Consider the following 19,200-nt stretch of genomic DNA (forward strand, 5'->3'; position numbering starts at 1 on the left):
AACTTAATATCACTATGAATCAAAGGGGGCCACAACTATGAAAGAAAAGAACACCTTTTGTTATGTCCAATGCAATAAAGAAATTGCTTGTTCCTCTATATGAGTTCATGACACTTTCTATAAAAATAGTGTCTTAGAGGTTTCGTTTACCACGAAATTACGGACGAGGAGAAAACGATGCCATTTTGGGTTTATTAGAATCCCATGACAGTAATGATGTGCGGAAAACGATCCGACACAAAACTCACCGGCAAGTGCACCGGGTCGCATCAAGTAATAATAACTCACGGGAGTGAGGTCGATCCCACAGGGATTGAAGGATTGAGCAATTTTAGTTTAGTGGTTGATTTAGTCAAGCGAATCAAGATTTGGTTGAGAGATTTGTGATTTGCAGAATTTAAATTGCATGGAAAATAAAGGAAATGGGTAATTCGCATGAAATTAAAGAGAACTGAAATTTAAAGTGCTGAATCTTAAAGAGCAAGAAATTAAATAGTAGAAACTTAGAACGCAAGAAATGTAAATTGCAGAATCTTAGAGTGCAAGAAATATAAATGGCTTGAATTGTAAAGGGAATTGGGAATTAGATTTGCAGAAAGTAAACAAGGAAGAGTAAAATTCAACACACAGAAGAGTGGAAGATGCCTTGGGTTGAATCGGATCTAAAACAGAAATATAAAAGAGCTTGAAAAGCAGTAAACAGAGAATTCGAAAATGGGAATCCAGATCTCAGGACTCAAGAGACTAGATAACCGAGTCTAGATCTCAATGCCTTCCTAGATCCAACAAGAGCAATTGCAAAGGAAATGTAAATTGCAGAGAAAGTAGAAGAAGAAGCAATTAACAGAAACTGAAATTCAATGATGCGGAAAATTAAACAATATCCCAAGGTGAGATTGAAACAGAATTTCTTCAATTCTCCACCCAAGATCCGAAGCAAGAAAAGTAAAGAGTATTCAAGCAAGAACAAGGAAGAAGAGAGATCAATTCTCCTCCCCAAATTCTCTTGAATTAAAACAACAATGCCAAAATGTAAAAGTGAGCTCTCTACGAACTACCAAATCAAAACCGAAAAGAAAGCTCCCCCTTAGAAACTTAAATCCTAATCTATTTATACACTTTCTTCAAATGGTCTTCAAGCCTTGAATTGGGCCTTTGCTCTTGATGGAATTGGGTTGATAGAGGCCTTGGTTGATTGCTCTTGGAGTTGGAAAGAGAACCGAAGTGAACCGGGTTGGGAATTATAAAAGTTTGAGTAAAAGTTTGAGGCAAACTTTTACTCAAACTTTTTACATCAGCAACCCCATTCTTGCTGCTACCAACGTTTGAGCTAAAGTTTGGGGTCAAACTTTTGCTCAAACGTTGGCCCCCTTATGCACACTCATGGCGCCAACGTTTGCCAAAAAGTTTGAGGCAAACGTTGGCGCAAACTTTTTGTCTCCAGGGTGTGTTGCTGATGGCGCCAACGTTTGCCAGAAAGTTTGAGGCAAACGTTGGCGCAAACTTTTGTCCTCCAGGGTATTGATTTGTGATGCCAACGTTTGCCAAAAAGTTTGAGCTAAAGTTTGAGGCAAACTTTTGCTCAAGCTTTTTGTTCCCTGGTGTGTTTTCACTTATCCGAAAGTTTGAGCTAAAGTTTGAGGCAAACTTTTGCTCAAACTTTTTGTTCTCTCTTGCTCCTAGCCATTCCTTCTTGCTTCAACCTTTCTCCAAGCTTTCTTCACCTATCATTAATCAATCAAACACATCAAGTTCGTGTGAAATTGCTTGTTCCTCTATATGAGTTCATGACACTTTCTATAAAAATAGTGTCTTAGAGGTTTCCGTTTACCACGAAATTGCGGACGAGGAGAAAACGATGCCATTTTGGGTTTATTAGAATCCCATGATAGTAACAACGTGGAGGGAGGATTGGTGGAGCACGGAGGTGAAGAAGAGCTCGTTGTGAGGCTCGCGCTCACCTTGCTCCGACTGCGAGGTTGTTGTGGGGTCCATAAACTTCACTGCGACAAGGGTTTTCCAGGAGGAGGGAAGGTGTCGGGGAAGATGGCGCCAAAGCCGCCATGGCCGAGTGAGAAAGAAAAGGAGTTGGTGGCACGACAAAAGAGGAAGCAAGAGAGGCGGTGCGGGAGCTCTGAGTTGTCTCCAATAGTAGAAAGGAAGGTGCGCTTACGGCGATAAAGGAAGAGAACGAGGAGGAGGAGAGAGGCGGCGGTGGCAGTGATAAGAAGAAGAAAAAAATAAGACAAGAAGAAGGAGGATGAGAAAAACTGGAATTAGGACTTTAGAGACTACATTGGGTACAAACATAAATTAAGCCATGTCAGTTAGTTAGCTGCTGTATCGTCTAACATGATAAAGAATGTGCCATCTCAATATTTCGTTTGATGACTCATTATTTAAAAGGTTCGAGAGACTAAATTTGTACTCGAATTTAAATCTAGAGTATCACTATAATTCAGAGATTAAAATAGATAATTACGGGAATTTGAAGTACAAAAATAAAAATTTAATCATATATTTTATATTAAATAATAATAAAATATTATATTTTTATATTTTAATTAATATTTTAAATATTGTATGATATTACTTTTGTTTTTAAATAATTTATTCTAAAGATTTAATGTAACAATGAAATTACTTCAAATAATTTATACAACTATAAATCGAATAAAAAATAAATTTCTTTGTAATATTTATTGTTATTTTTTATCGAACTCATTTATAATTTTGACATGAAATATTATTCCTTCTTGTATTGCTATTCCAACTAGAATTTAAGGGATGTGCATAATATATTAATAGCCACCACTCACATAAACATCACAAAAATAACTTTTTCTAAAGACGCCTACGTGGCAAAACCTAAGCCATACATTCTTAAACCACACTTTTCACTATAAAACACTTAAAACCGTAGCTTTTTATAAGAAAAAGCATTACCTAATGGAAAAAAGTAAATTAGAAGATTTAAAAGAAGAAATTATTAAACTATCAAAATTAATAGATCAAAAACTAATGATTTTAACTAATGTTAATTGTAATGACACCGAATTCCTAAAATCAATACAAAATGATTTCTCTCAAAATCTTTATTTTACTATAAGTTTTATTGAAGGACTTCAAAAACCTGAAAAAACATATATTTCACACGGAATTTCTAAAAAATGCTACCATAGAAATGATTCCCCACATCTTTATCATACTTTTAACCCACAATTAAATTCTATAGTAGATATGCTTGAAGAAATTTTAGTATCCATAAAATTTCAAAGAAATAAGGAAAAAGAGGAACCTAATATAAACGAAATCAAACAGATATTAAATAAATATTTTCAAAAAGAGAATCCCAAAGAAGAAAATTTTTAAAATATAATCAACATAGCAGATTTAAAAGTAAAACCACCATTGAAATTATGAATATTGAAGAAAAATTAGAAGAAGTTACAATGCTTTTTAAACAATTAAAAATGGCTCAGGAAAATAATATTATGGAACAGGGATTTCAAATAGAAGAAGAATTAGTAAATTCTAAAAATATAGAAAATGAAGAACACATCCTAGATTATTCAAGTGACGAAGAACCAGCAATTCCAATACAAGTTAAAAACGAAGCTAGAACATCTAAGGATAGTCAATCTCAATTTAAATGGGAAACAGGTTTTGATAATTATGCTTTTAAAAATGGGTTTATAAATAAAGATTCAAAATATACAAAAATACCATCAAAATACATTCCTAAAATCCAGGAAATGGAAGGAGAAATAATGCTTGATTTAGACTGTAAAAAGAATGAAAAAGAAATTTTCGAAAATTGGTTGAATTCCTTCTTATTAGAAGCCTTTACTAATCCAAAACTTAGTGAATTATCTGGAAGAGATATTTGGAATTACATAGGGTTTCATACTAAAGGAACTATAAGAGATTATATGACATCAATAGAAAACCAAATAATAGAAGAATTAGCAACAAAAACAACAGCTTATGACAAGATATTACATATAATGATGATTCTATATAAAGAATTTTTTGAAAAAAATATTATAGATCATAGACAAGAAGTCTATAATAAGGAATATCAAGAAGCAAAAAATCATTTAGCTAATATTCAGATATATGATTTATGTAATGTGGAGTCTTATATATGTGAATATAGAATACATTATTACAAATTAAAAGAAGAAGATAAAAATCATTATCTTAGTATGTATATAACAAAACTTCCATATCCTGCTAATGAATTTATAATGGGAAGATTTATAAGAGAAATAAATAGGGGGACAATTGAAAATAATTTTGGTGGAGCAACCTCTGCAATAAGAGAGGAAATAAAAGAACGTTGTATGCAAGAAGCGACTCAAAAAAGATTTACAAATATAATTAGAATTTGCTGTCAGGATAATGAAGAGATACCCCAAAAATATGGTCTTAATAAAAATTTTCAAAGAAAAAGAAAATATCAATTTAGAAAAAGAAAATACTATCCAAACTGGAGAAAAAAGAGGTATTTTAGAAAAAGAGATAACAATAAAAATAAAAGACAAAAAAGTGACTATTGCCCAAATAAAAAAGAAAATTGTAAGTGTTGGTACTGCCAAGAAGAAGGACACTATGCAAATGAATGTCCAAAAAAGAAGGATAAAAAAGATCTTACCAAACAAATAGAAATTGCTAAATCTTGTTTCATGGAACCATTAGAAGAATCTGATGATAACCTAGACTATATTTTTGAATATGTCTCAGAAACAGACTCAGAGACTGAGTAATAATGCCACATTTATTACTATAAAAATAACAGAAAAATTTATAAATGCTTTCATAGATACTGGAGCAACACAATGTTTTGCTAATACAAATATAAAACTTGATTGGAAAAAATTAAAGAAACCATTAAGAGTTAGAATAGCTGACAAATCAATACATAAAATTGACCAAAAAGCAGAGATGGCTGAGATTTTTATTCAAAATTATAGGTTCATTGTTCCATCTATATATATGTTAGATTCTGGAATGGATTTTATCATAGGAAATAACTTTTTAAAGCTATATCATCCATTCATTCAAGAATTAACATATATAGTTTTAAAAGCTCCACACGATTCTTCAATAAATCAAAAATCAAAACATATAAAAATACCAACTACTACTATAGATAAGATCTTAAAATTTAAAATATTTTCTATATTAGAGACATGTTATTTAAATTTATACTTTCAGATAAATATTCCAAAAAATAATCTTGAAATAAAGATAGAAGAACTATTGGATGAAATTTGTGCTGACAATCCTTTAGATATTAAAAATACAAATAATGAATTAGTAAGCATTAAATTAAAAGATCCTACAAAAGAGATAAATGTTCCAAATAAAATTCCTTATTCCGCAAGAGATAGAGAAGATTTCTCATTAGAATGTAGAGATCTTTTGGAAAAAGGAATTATAAGATTAAGTAAAAGTCCTCATGCGGCTCCAGCCTTTTATGTCGAAAACAATAATAAAATTAAAAGGGGAAAACGAAGAATGGTTATTAACTATAAGAAGATGAATGAAGCAACTATTGGTGATGCTCATAAACTTCCAAGAAAAGATTCTATTTTAAAAAAAATCAAAGGAGCAACTTGGTTTTCATCCCTTGATGCAAAATCAGGATATTGGCAACTTCGTTTAGATGAAGAAACAAAGAAATTAACTGCTTTTACTTGCCCAACAAAAGAATCTACAAGTGTGTTGCTCTATGAATGGAATGTATTACCATTCGGTTTAAAACAAGCCCCAGGTATTTATCAAAGATTTATGGAAGAAAATCTAAAAGAGTTAAATGAATTTGTCTTAGTGTACATTGATGATATACTAATTTTTACAAAACAAGATAAGGAAGATCATCTTCAAAAATTATTAATAGTTTTAGAAAGATGTAAAGAAAAAGGATTAGTTCTTAGTAAAAAGAAAGCAAGAATAGTAAAACAAGAAATAGAGTTTCTTGGATTAATTTTATTCACTCAAGAAAAGCTAAAACTTCAACCAAATATTCTAGAAAAGGTAAATTTATTTCCTAATAAAATAGAAGATAGAAAACAATTACAAAGATTTTTAGGGTGTATAAATTATATTTCTGATCAAGGATTTTTAAAGAATATAACAGAATACACTAAAAGCTTATTTCCAAAAATAAGTACTAAAAACGAATGGAAATGGGATGAAAAAGATAGTATGCAAATCCAAAGAGTTAAAGAATTATGTGAAAAACTTCCAGAACTTTATATTCTAGAAGAAAACGACTACTTAATAGTAGAAACAGATGCTTCAGACATAACCTGGTCAAGATGTCTAAAAGCTAAGAAAGCTATAAAAAGTTTGGAACAAGAAAAAGAATCACTAGATTCTAAATATTCCCCAAAGGAATTACTTTGCAGGTATATTTCAGGGACTTTTACTCTAACAGAACAGAGATATACCACTCATGAAAAGGAAACTCTAGCAGCAATTAAATCTCTTAAGAAATGGAAAATTGATTTACTATCCAGAGAATTTACATTAAGGACAGATTCAAGTTACCTAACAGGTTTCATACGATATAATTTAAAAGTTGATTATAATCATGGACGATTGGTAAGATGGTAATTATTTTTGTTACAATATCCAATAAAAATTGAATATATTAAGGGTGACAAAAATGTTATTGCAGATACATTAACAAGAGAATGGAGTTCGTCTACAATGCATTAGATCAAGAAATTCAAAAATATGAGCAAGAACTCGAAAAATGCAAGCATTGCCAGCAAATAAGGGCACAGATCCAATCCCTCAAGAAGGCCATTGAAACAATGAAATCAACACAACAAGCAAAACCATCAGAGTTCAGCCAGCTAAACATGGTGGACAAATCAGGTGAAGAAAAAATTTCAGAAAATAAAACAATTGCTGAAATTATTAAAAAATTCACCCAAGATAAAAAATATCATGTAATTTATAATGGCCCTATGAAAGGTGTATATGATGCCTGGGAAAAAGCGGCACCATTCACACATCAATCAAGGATAATTCATAAAGGAGGGTTTTTAACACTGGAAGAAGCAAAGGAATCCTTCAGGGAATATGAAACTCTCCATCCAGAGCAAATCCTAAAAAGAGCATATAAAGCTCCAATTCAAACCCAGAGAACAGGGATAATTAGAAACATTCCTACAAGGGCTGAAATCAAGGAAAAGAAAAGGGTCTGTAGATCAAATCTCAAAGAAACCCTTAACATAGTCCTGAATTGGACTGAAGAAAAAAGGGCAATTTTGGGATATTATCCTATTGCCAAAGAACAGCTAACAAAGCTGGTTATATTTCCAGATGCTTTCCCATCTGACACCTATCAGTTTTTCCAGTATGGATTAATTGATACAATTTTAATTTTTAATGATCTAAAAATTATTAGTGAGTTTCCTGCAGGATTCGTTGATGCAGTAAAGAGATTTAAAAATATGATTGACAATGTAAATCCAAAGGATATATCCCTAAAATTTACAAACAGTCAACCTGTAACACTCTCACTATCAGAAGTCACGCTTCCGGCTATGCTAATCTGATAGAAAGAAGTATTATGACTACTTTACATACTAAATACTAAAATAGGAGCCTGTGACTCGACACTGTATCGCTGATTTCTTTGAAAACCGAAAATAAATACTTTATCTTAAGAAAAAAAATACAAGCAGGCATAGAATCATATACAAGACTCCTTACATAACAATTTATAATATAATATACATATAAAACATACAACACCTATCCCTCTTACAAACTTGTACTAAGAAAGACGAGGGAAGAAAATAATCTAATTAATACAACATATAAACCAAACGCAGTATAACTCTTCATAATGCTTCATCCGGTTCCTGAAAAGGTACAACTGTAGGGGGGTGAGAACCTAACCACATGGTCTCACCACAGAGTTTCAAAGTTGTCATAAGAAGATATTTAATAAGAAAACTGTTTTCAAGCTCAGTGATTATCATTGCTTTATGAATCTTTTAAAAAGCCAATAGGTGATCGTTCAAAACTTTAAGAAACAATAATCTTTCAGAATTCCGAAACCTTTCCTTTCTTATAAGAAAATCTCAATCAGAAACCAACCACGCAATCAAACAACACAATCATTAATTCAGTACCAAAATTCATTCTCAAATGTAGCACGCCAGGACAAACACAGGCAAGACAGACAAGGAAAACACAAGTAGGTAGCAGTTACAGCAAATAGTTCAAATAGCAGTTAAGGACAGTTTAGCATTTAAGCAAACCAAAACAAGTTCAAACCCAAACAAAGCATACAAATGCATATGATGCATGCCTGTCCTATGGCTGATGAGGCTCATCTGTCGGTTATCCAGCCAACCCGACAAGTCTGAATTGTCCTTAGACTGTCCCCCGACGTGCATCCCCAAGAGTCTATGCATAGCTTTTTCTCAAATAATCAATATTGCTCAATGGGGGTAACATTCCCGGGAATTTATATAGTGCCCGGTCACACTTACGTCGTAGGGTCAACAGAGTATCGAGTTTTCAACCTGGTACACGTGGTGGCAAGCCATGGTACTTTATCCAGGGAACCTCGTATCTCAGATAATTCAATTTCATAAGCCATATAAATAATTCATTCAACATTCATCAATGTTTAAGTCATTCTCAACATCATCATCATTCATCAATCCATATCTCATTTCCAAATTCATTCAAAATCATGTTTCAAAGAAAATCCTCATTGTCCTTCTTTCCATTCAATTCACTAACAATTCCCAATCCAAAACATAACTCTTCCTTTGATAATTAAAGTAATCTTAAATCATATAATGCTTAAAATTAAACCTTTTAAAATAACTACTTCTAATTTTATAAAATTTCGGCAGCATCTCCTCTAAAACTCGGATTCTACCACCCTTTCGGGTCCCATCCAAACATTTCTCAAACCTTTTCTCAACCATTTCCAAATCTCAATCATTTTCCAAAATTAAACCAATTCCAATATCAAATTATTTTCAAAGCGAATCAATGGCAATAATAAATCTCTTTTTAAAATCAAACTAGCTCAAATACTAAATCATTTATAAATTCAGACTAACTCAAAATCAAACCATTTCCAAAATTAATTCATTTTCATATTTCAAATCATTTCCAAAGCCGATTCGTTTACATTCTCAAACACAGCTTCAAAACCAAGAAATCCACTTTTCATAATAAACAAATAATAACCTTTTAAACTAATTTCCTTTCAGCAATCACAGACTACCCAAGCAATCAAGCAATCAGCCATTCAGTTCAGCAAACAACCATATTTATAAGACAATCATAATCGCAGACATATGTTTCTCACATTAATATCTATTTATAACAACTCTGTAAGATAAAATAAATTTTAAGAAAACCCCTACCTCGATGTCTCAATCGCACAATTTAACTCAATAATCCCCTTTATCCCCAGTTCATGGCAGCAGCAGCGATCTTAGCAGCTCCATTATCAATTATGAATTTGCAATAGATAAATCGACAGTGGCTAGTGGCTAGAATGGAAACATATTTCTGTAATTAGAGTAAGGGTGGCACAAGGAAACCAAATAGCAGTAGGATAAAGGCAGAAACATTATAAATTTTAGAATTAAAGGAGTTGAAATTAAAATGGGAAGAATAGTGCTACCGGAGACAACAACATTCAGTAGTTCCAAACAAGGGCGGCAGCACCGAGATATGACAATAGTGACTCTGGTAAATTAAACGGATCAGAACTAGCTGCGTAAATAAAATGGCACAAAGAAGAATCAAAGCTATCTTACCCATGAACTTACCAAGATGAAAAGTAGTGGCTACAACGTCTCTCACTACAATCAATCAGCAGCCAGGACACAACCAGGTTCATCACCCAAACATGGCAGTAACTGCAAGCTCCGGAACACCGATAGTAACAGCAGCAGCAGTAGAGGTATCCATCGCCACCTTCTTCCTTTTCTTGCTCGGACTCCTCCCTGCGGCGAACCCAACAGCAGCAACAACTTCTCACAATAAAGGTAAACTTAAGGGATGAAGAAGCTGAAGCAGGGTTTGGGCTTACCAACAGATACAGGCTTGAAAGGCACTTTCCGGCGCCAGCAGCGACAAGGAGCTCCGGCAACGCAGCAGCCACGCGAGCAGAACGACGGCGAGCCCATCAACGCGGCGGCGACGACAGCTCCGCGACAGTTTCCTTCGCGCGTGTTCCCCTGTTCGCGACTCAAACAGCGGCGGATCTGAAGATGATAACACGTGGTGGTTGCAGCGGCGTTCAGACTCCAGCGACGGCGTGTAGTTCTGGCGGCGATAGAGGCGCGAATGGCGGCGACGGGCTTCATCGCCGACAGCGGCAGCGACTGGCGCAAGGATGGCGGCGCTACGACGACGACGTGAACGCGTACCGCAGTGGCGGCGATTTCTTCCTCTCAACTCACTTTTCTTCTTCTTCTCCCTCTCCGCTTCTCTTTCTCTCGTCACTCGCTTTCCCTTTCCTCCTTTCTCAGTTCCCCACTTCTCAAGTTCCCCCTGCCTTCCTTATTTTCCCTGTCTTTTCTTATTTCCCCTTTCTTCCCCCGTTTTCCTTATTTTCCCTTTCTTTCCTTATTTCCCTTTCTCCCGTAGGTTAGATTAAGAAATAGGAAAGTGAATGACAGTAGGGTTAAGTTAGGGGGGTTCGGGTTTGATTTAATTAAAGTTAAGATTAGGGTAGTTTAGGTAATTTTAATAAAATTAGGGGTATAGAATATTAATTAAAAATCTAATTTAATCCTTTAGAATTATTTGAAAATGTTATTTGATTATTAATTTAAAATTAGATTTAATATAATTAATTTTCTTTATTTATAAAATTAAAGTATTAAATTATAGAATCTCTATTATTTAACTAAATTATATAAAATCTTTATTCTTTTACAACTGTTAAGCTGCCTAATTTAAATATAGAAAATTATTCAATAATTATAATATTAAGTAAAATTTTTAATTTAATTGTCAAAATTTAATTTAATTATTTTTAATAAAATATTTTCTGAGAATAAAGTCTTTAATGAATAAATAAATTAAAATTAACTTATGATAATATTTTTTGAAAATCATGGGTCTTACATCCTACCCACCTTATAAAAATTTTCGTCCTCGAAAATTGATATAAAATAAAGGAGATTTCTTATTACTTCACTCTTGAACTTATTTAAAGAAGCAAAAAGTCCTCATTATATATATATACATATAGTTTCAAATGCCAGGATTTTCATATGGAATAAAAATATAAAGGATATAAGTGTGATGTGAAACAAGGTTACAAGATAGGCTTGATGCACAATAATATGTTTCATACGTGTGATGGTAAAGCAAGGCGGCAAAAGGCTATAAAACAAGCTGGGGTTAAAATGATGTGCTTAACGTCCGCATACTAATCTTATATCAACTTCAGAGATTTAATTATTCAAACTTCAACATAACTTATCTCCACTATTCTTAATCGTACTTCATTGAGCAACTCATCCGAAAGGTTCTCAACTTTGTTAAACACTTTGCAATCTTTACTACTGGTTATAAGTCTCACATCAACAAAATTCTTTCACATAAAACAAGGTTTCACAACTCCCTAAGATGTCGTACACTTATAAGTTTCACCTTTTGCATTCACCAAACGTGTCCTAAAGGACTAATGTGTCGTTTACTAAGTCTAATGGTCGCACAAAATGCCAAAACTAATCTCGAGTATATTCAGAAGGATAGTAGACTATAGAAAAGGAAGAACAACGACAAGGACCGTGTTCGCGAGAATTTGAAAGAATTGCTGAAATCACAAGTAGACAAGGATGAACGAGTAATAAAGAGTGCTGGAAAAAGAGTCAACTAATAACTTTATGGGTAACTCTTGAATCGAAGGAATTTGATAAGACCAATAAGATGAAAAACAATGCAGTATTTTGAAACGAATTCAAGCTGAGTCAAGTAAATATGAGGTTTGCAGAAGAAGAATATCCAAACCAAAGACAAAGTTTATAGAACTCAAGAGTATGGTAAAAAAAAAATATTTTCGAATGCATTGTTCGTAAAGAATGGAAACTTAAGGGAAAATCATTTCATGTTCTGAAAGAGAAAATGGGTAACAAACATCCTTCAAAAGAGTAATAAAAGCGTAAATGTGGCATTATTTCAATATAAATTCAAGTGTAAATAGATTACACAAACTTTGTAAATGGAAAGATTAATTTGGCTAAGAGCAAAATTGTATTTTCTCTTCTTTTTCAAGCATGTATGAAAACTACAATCTTGTTGGAAGAAAATCTGAGATAAAGTTTTACTCATAAAAGAAAAGATGATGCATTACAATCGAACATGTTTAAATCACATATAGAAATTTTCAAAGTATAAGGTAAAAGAGTGTAGACTGAATTGAAAGTGATTTTATTAAAACTTCAATAGACGGTTATATCGCCCCAAAACAAGTTCAAATCACACCAAAGAGAGGCACTGCTCAAGTAAAGCAATTCAAGTCAGGGACAACTTTGCATAAAAATAAATCAAAACTTGTTTAAAAAAGTTTAAAACAAAACTTCAATAATATACTTGAAGTCACAACTTTATAAGGATGTTCAATAATATTAAGATGTGCTAAAAAGGAAACTAACTCATTTTAAGAAAGAAACTTAAATTAAAGGATTTCAATTAGAATTCATAAAGCATGTCACTCATAGAAACGAAAAGCTTAAGAAGAAACTTAGCAACTTAAAAAGTTGATTCAAAACTTAAATTTCTTCAAAAGAATTCAAAACCTTTTCAAAAATGGTTCAAAACAAAATTCTGAAAGTATACTTGAAATAACCACCTCGCAAGTATCATTTAAGATGATCACAATGTGCTTAGAACGAAATCAGCCCATGAAAGAAAGGATCTTTAAGTTAAGAGAATTCAAACAAGAACTCATTGGGTGTGGATTATCAAATGAGTTTCCAATTGGTCTAAAGGAATACAAAACGCGCCAGGAAGACAACTCAATCAATAGAAAATTCTCAAGAAAGAACCTTTGACTAAAGAAAGACAAATAAAAGGACAATGGTGCATTAGATGGAAACGAATTCAAGTTGACTCAGATGAGAATGAGATTCACAAGAAATAGAAAACTAAGACTAATGGTGACGTTCAAAAAAATAATAAAAGAGTAATTAAAAACAGAATCAAATATGACATCCATAGAAATAAAAAGTTTCAGGAAGAAATTGGTCCATTCATGAGAATTAAGACATGAGTCCAACATATATATTTTTTTTGTAAGAACAACAATTGCATAAATAATATAGTATGCTAAACCAAATTTTAAAAAAAAAATAATAATAATAATAAATTAGGTGAAGCTTACCAAACAAAACCAACTGGAAAGAGACAAAAACCTTTCTTTGAAAAAAATATTTAAATATATAGTTAAATAAGGGTATTCGTAAAAACTGTAATAAGATTGTAAGAAAATCAAATTGTATTTAAAGTATATATGCATTTCCATAAACCAGTGAAGAAGCAGGAGACGTATTGGAAACCACTAGTTTTAAACTGTATAAGAAACTTTCAATGTTTATATAAAGAAGTATCTATCAAATTAAAAGTGGTTGTATATTTCAAATCAAAAACGGTTTTGTTAAGATTTAAAGAATGGCTGTAATTATCATCGAATAAGAGAAAAACTAAATTACAATTTGTTTACAAAAGACTCAAAATATGAACTTAAAAAGGGGTCCTACATCAAAACAGATTCAGATGTATATAAAAAAAATACATGATTCAAAAGGAAGTGCCTAAATAAAGAAGGTAAATACACCAAGGGTTTTAAACAGGCATATGCAGTTAGGATCAAACAAGAGCGTACGTGAACAAGAGAGTAGGATTGAAAGATAATATGTTCACTTTCCAAGAAAAGTATCGCAGACAAGAACCTTAGATCATACCAAGCAGGAATAAGATACGTGATATTCGCAAAGTTCAAGACACCTAACCGAGTAACCTCAAGAATTAACTCCTAATGTTCCCAAAACCTGCGATTCACATTACCTATGACTTGCATATTGTCTATGATAACCCATTGGTGCTTCCATATACATAATTCACTAGTGTTAAGCTGGCCAAACTTAATACCAGGAATTATGCAATGCAAGACTAATGGCATTAATCAATAGACCGTCATGTGCATAAAGCTATAATTCTCGTTATTCAAACAAGACCTATTACATGACAAACTCTCAGAGTATGCAATTGAAGCATAATCAGTCCATTCCCAAGGCTCTACAGGAAAGACCGCTCTGATACCATAATGTAACACTCTCACTATCAGAAGTCACGCTTCCAGCTGCGCTACTCTGATAGAAAGAAGTATTATGACTACTTTACATACTAAATACTAAAATAGGAGCCTGTGACTCGACACTGTATCGCTGATTTCTTTGAAAACCGAAAATAAATACTTTATCTTAAGAAAAAAAATACAAGCAGGCGTAGAATCATATACAAGACTCCTTACATAACAATTTATAATATAATATACATATAAAACATACAACACCTATCCCTCTTACAAACTTGTACTAAGAAAGACGAGGGAAGAAAATAATCTAATTAATACAACATATAAACCAAACGCAGTATAACTCTTCATAATGCTTCATCCGGTTCCTGAAAAGGTACAACTGTAGGGGGGTGAGAACCTAACCACATGGTCTCACCACAGAGTTTCAAAGTTGTCATAAGAAGATATTTAATAAGAAAACTGTTTTCAAGCTCAGTGATTATCATTGCTTTATGAATCTTTTAAAAAGCCAATAGGTGATCGTTCAAAACTTTAAGAAACAATAATCTTTCAGAATTCCGAAACCTTTCCTTTCTTATAAGAAAATCTCAATCAGAAACCAACCACGCAATCAAACAACACAATCATTAATTCAGTACCAAAATTCATTCTCAAATGTAGCACGCCAGGACAAACACAGGCAAGACAGACAAGGAAAACACAAGTAGGTAGCAGTTACAGCAAATAGTTCAAATAGCAGTTAAGGACAGTTTAGCATTTAAGCAAACCAAAACAAGTTCAAACCCAAACAAAGCATACAAATGCATATGATGCATGCCTGTCCTATGGCTGATGAGGCTCATCTGTCGGTTATCCAGCCAACCCGACAAGTCTGAATTGTCCTTAGACTGTCCCCCGACGTGCATCCCCAAGAGTCTATGCATAGCTTTTTCTCAAATAATCAATATTGCTCAATGGGGGTAACATTCCCGGGAATTTATATAGTGCCCGGTCACACTTACGTCGTAGGGTCAACAGAGTATCGAGTTTTCAACCTGGTACACGTGGTGGCAAGCCATGGTACTTTATCCAGGGAACCTCGTATCTCAGATAATTCAATTTCATAAGCCATATAAATAATTCATTCAACATTCATCAATGTTTAAGTCATTCTCAACATCATCATCATTCATCAATCCATATCTCATTTCCAAATTCATTCAAAATCATGTTTCAAAGAAAATCCTCATTGTCCTTCTTTCCATTCAATTCACTAACAATTCCCAATCCAAAACATAACTCTTCCTTTGATAATTAAAGTAATCTTAAATCATATAATGCTTAAAATTAAACCTTTTAAAATAACTACTTCTAATTTTATAAAATTTCGGCAGCATCTCCTCTAAAACTCGGATTCTACCACCCTTTCGGGTCCCATCCAAACATTTCTCAAACCTTTTCTCAACCATTTCCAAATCTCAATCATTTTCCAAAATTAAACCAATTCCAATATCAAATTATTTTCAAAGCGAATCAATGGCAATAATAAATCTCTTTTTAAAATCAAACTAGCTCAAATACTAAATCATTTATAAATTCAGACTAACTCAAAATCAAACCATTTCCAAAATTAATTCATTTTCATATTTCAAATCATTTCCAAAGCCGATTCGTTTACATTCTCAAACACAGCTTCAAAACCAAGAAATCCACTTTTCATAATAAACAAATAATAACCTTTTAAACTAATTTCCTTTCAGCAATCACAGACTACCCAAGCAATCAAGCAATCAGCCATTCAGTTCAGCAAACAACCATATTTATAAGACAATCATAATCGCAGACATATGTTTCTCACATTAATATCTATTTATAACAACTCTGTAAGATAAAATAAATTTTAAGAAAACCCCTACCTCGATGTCTCAATCGCACAATTTAACTCAATAATCCCCTTTATCCCCAGTTCATGGCAGCAGCAGCGATCTTAGCAGCTCCATTATCAATTATGAATTTGCAATAGATAAATCGACAGTGGCTAGAATGGAAACATATTTCTGTAATTAGAGTAAGGGTGGCACAAGGAAACCAAATAGCAGTAGGATAAAGGCAGAAACATTATAAATTTTAGAATTAAAGGAGTTGAAATTAAAATGGGAAGAATAGTGCTACCGGAGACAACAACATTCAGTAGTTCCAAACAAGGGCGGCAGCACCGAGATATGACAATAGTGACTCTGGTAAATTAAACGGATCAGAACTAGCTGCGTAAATAAAATGGCACAAAGAAGAATCAAAGCTATCTTACCCATGAACTTACCAAGATGAAAAGTAGTGGCTACAACGTCTCTCACTACAATCAATCAGCAGCCAGGACACAACCAGGTTCATCACCCAAACATGGCAGTAACTGCAAGCTCCGGAACACCGATAGTAACAGCAGCAGCAGTAGAGGTATCCATCGCCACCTTCTTCCTTTTCTTGCTCGGACTCCTCCCTGCGGCGAACCCAACAGCAGCAACAACTTCTCACAATAAAGGTAAACTTAAGGGATGAAGAAGCTGAAGCAGGGTTTGGGCTTACCAACAGATACAGGCTTGAAAGGCACTTTCCGGCGCCAGCAGCGACAAGGAGCTCCGGCAACGCAGCAGCCACGCGAGCAGAACGACGGCGAGCCCATCAACGCGGCGGCGACGACAGCTCCGCGACAGTTTCCTTCGCGCGTGTTCCCCTGTTCGCGACTCAAACAGCGGCGGATCTGAAGATGATAACACGTGGTGGTTGCAGCGGCGTTCAAACTCCAGCGACGGCGTGTAGTTCTGGCGGCGATAGAGGCGCGAATGGCAGCGACTGGCGCAAGGATGGCGGCGCTACGACGACGACGTGAACGCGTACCGCAGTGGCGGCGATTTCTTCCTCTCAACTCACTTTTCTTCTTCTTCTCCCTCTCCGCTTCTCTTTCTATCGTCACTCGCTTTCCCTTTCCTCCTTTCTCAGTTCCCCACTTCTCAAGTTCCCCCTGCCTTCCTTATTTTCCCTTTCTTTTCTTATTTCCCCTTTCTTCCCCCGTTTTCCTTATTTTCCCTTTCTTTCCTTATTTCCCTTTCTCCCGTAGGTTAGATTAAGAAATAGGAAAGTGAATGACAGTAGGGTTAAGTTAGGGGGGTTCGGGTTTGATTTAATTAAAGTTAAGATTAGGGTAGTTTAGGTAATTTTAATAAAATTAGGGGTATAGAATATTAATTAAAAATCTAATTTAATCCTTTAGAATTATTTGAAAATGTTATTTGATTATTAATTTAAAATTAGATTTAATATAATTAATTTTCTTTATTTATAAAATTAAAGTATTAAATTATAGAATCTCTATTATTTAACTAAATTATATAAAATCTTTATTCTTTTACAACTGTTAAGCTGCCTAATTTAAATATAGAAAATTATTCAATAATTATAATATTAAGTAAAATTTTTAATTTAATTGTCAAAATTTAATTTAATTATTTTTAATAAAATATTTTCTGAGAATAAAGTCTTTAATGAATAAATAAATTAAAATTAACTTATGATAATATTTTTTGAAAATCATGGGTCTTACACAACCTATTTTTAATGAAGAAGAAGAATGCTTGGTTCCAGCACACCAAGTAATATTCATGTCCGTCTTCCCAGGAAATTTTCAACTAATTGATCAGATTCAAGATTTAACAATTTACAGTCATGAAGGAAGGCTAGCCAGCACATTAGCAAGGGTCTTTGAAAGAACTCAAAAAATAACGAAGGAATCTCACACAAGGATTAATTATAAAAGTAGAAATACTCTGCTTGTGTCTAGTAAAAGAAATGAAATTGAAGAAAGAGAGATGAGACTCTTGGTGGAATTTGAATCAGCATTCTACAACTTATCTGGACTTTTAGAAAAGCTCCCTGAAGGGATAAAGAGGAATCTCTGCTATTTGATAAAAGACAGAGAAGACCACAAGTGCCAGCTATGTGCCTCAGAGATATCTGAAGAAAGCAATAATGAAACAGAATCAACCCACATGATAAAGGAAGAAGACAATGCATCTGAAGGTCACATGATAAAAGAGGAGGATAGTGCATCTGAAGCATCTCTCAACATTATTGCATAGTGACGTAAGCACTTAGGTCATAAAGCACCAACAATGTAGCTGGTGTAAGATAACAAAACAATGACGTAAGCAATGACGTCATAAGAAGGGTAAGGATGGGAATTGTCCATCAAACCCAACTATTATAAATAGGTTGCTTAGGCAATTGTAGAAGCATCAGACAATAGAAAACAGAAGGCTAGGAGTACTCATATGCTAGGAGAGCAAGGAGGAAGCTGCCAAGGCGATTCTATAGTTTGAGGAAGAATTCCTTTAAGGAAAAATAATTCTAAACTCCCCTCTGGAGTTAGTATCTACAATCTCCCCTCTGGAGATAAAAACACCTTATGTAAAATATACTAAATAAAGGAAGTTTTTCTCCAGAAAGGTACATCTTCATCTTAGTCTTTAAATTATGAATTATTTAGAAAGTTTAGAATTAACAGAAGAATCTGATTATTATAGATTAACTGCTTTATTAGATAATGAAAAATAGGCTGTTCTAAAAACAGAATTAAATCTCAAATCAAATGAAAACTTTAATAAACAAAATCTCTTAAAAGAAGTTTTTAATAGAAAAAATATAATATACTATGGAAAAATTCAACTTGAAGCCGCTATAAAGATAAAATCCGCCAATGGAGAACTTGAAATAGCTTTGATAAATGATGAAGAATTGAGTAAACAGATTGAGAAAATTAAGGATCAACAAAAAAGATCTAAAATTGGATGGATTCATATTAGTACTATACAAGTCTTAATCAAATCTACATATAT

At 33.3% G+C, this 19,200-nt stretch overlaps 1 protein-coding gene and 1 long non-coding RNA gene across 2 annotated transcripts; both read right to left on the minus strand.

Moving 5' to 3' along the window:
- Window positions 1–7,652: 7,652 nt before the first annotated feature.
- Window positions 7,653–14,092, minus strand: LOC112749245 (uncharacterized). Its single transcript, XM_025797506.3, has 5 exons — window positions 14,080–14,092; window positions 10,091–10,562; window positions 9,828–10,004; window positions 9,417–9,538; window positions 7,653–7,900 (listed from the first exon to the last, which is right to left on the minus strand). The coding sequence occupies exons 1-4, from the start codon at window positions 14,090–14,092 to the stop codon at window positions 9,457–9,459; spliced, it is 744 nt and encodes a 247-aa protein (XP_025653291.1). The 3' UTR covers window positions 7,653–7,900; window positions 9,417–9,456.
- Window positions 14,093–14,463: 371 nt separating this feature from the next.
- Window positions 14,464–17,461, minus strand: LOC112751276 (uncharacterized). The gene is made up of 5 exons (XR_003176338.3): window positions 16,895–17,461; window positions 16,632–16,808; window positions 16,484–16,548; window positions 16,228–16,349; window positions 14,464–14,711 (listed from the first exon to the last, which is right to left on the minus strand). It is a non-coding gene; the product is annotated as an uncharacterized lncRNA (long non-coding RNA).
- Window positions 17,462–19,200: the final 1,739 nt, after the last annotated feature.

This window comes from Arachis hypogaea, chromosome 15 (assembly GCF_003086295.3).
Source record: "Arachis hypogaea cultivar Tifrunner chromosome 15, arahy.Tifrunner.gnm2.J5K5, whole genome shotgun sequence".
Taxonomy (NCBI): domain Eukaryota; kingdom Viridiplantae; phylum Streptophyta; class Magnoliopsida; order Fabales; family Fabaceae; genus Arachis; species Arachis hypogaea.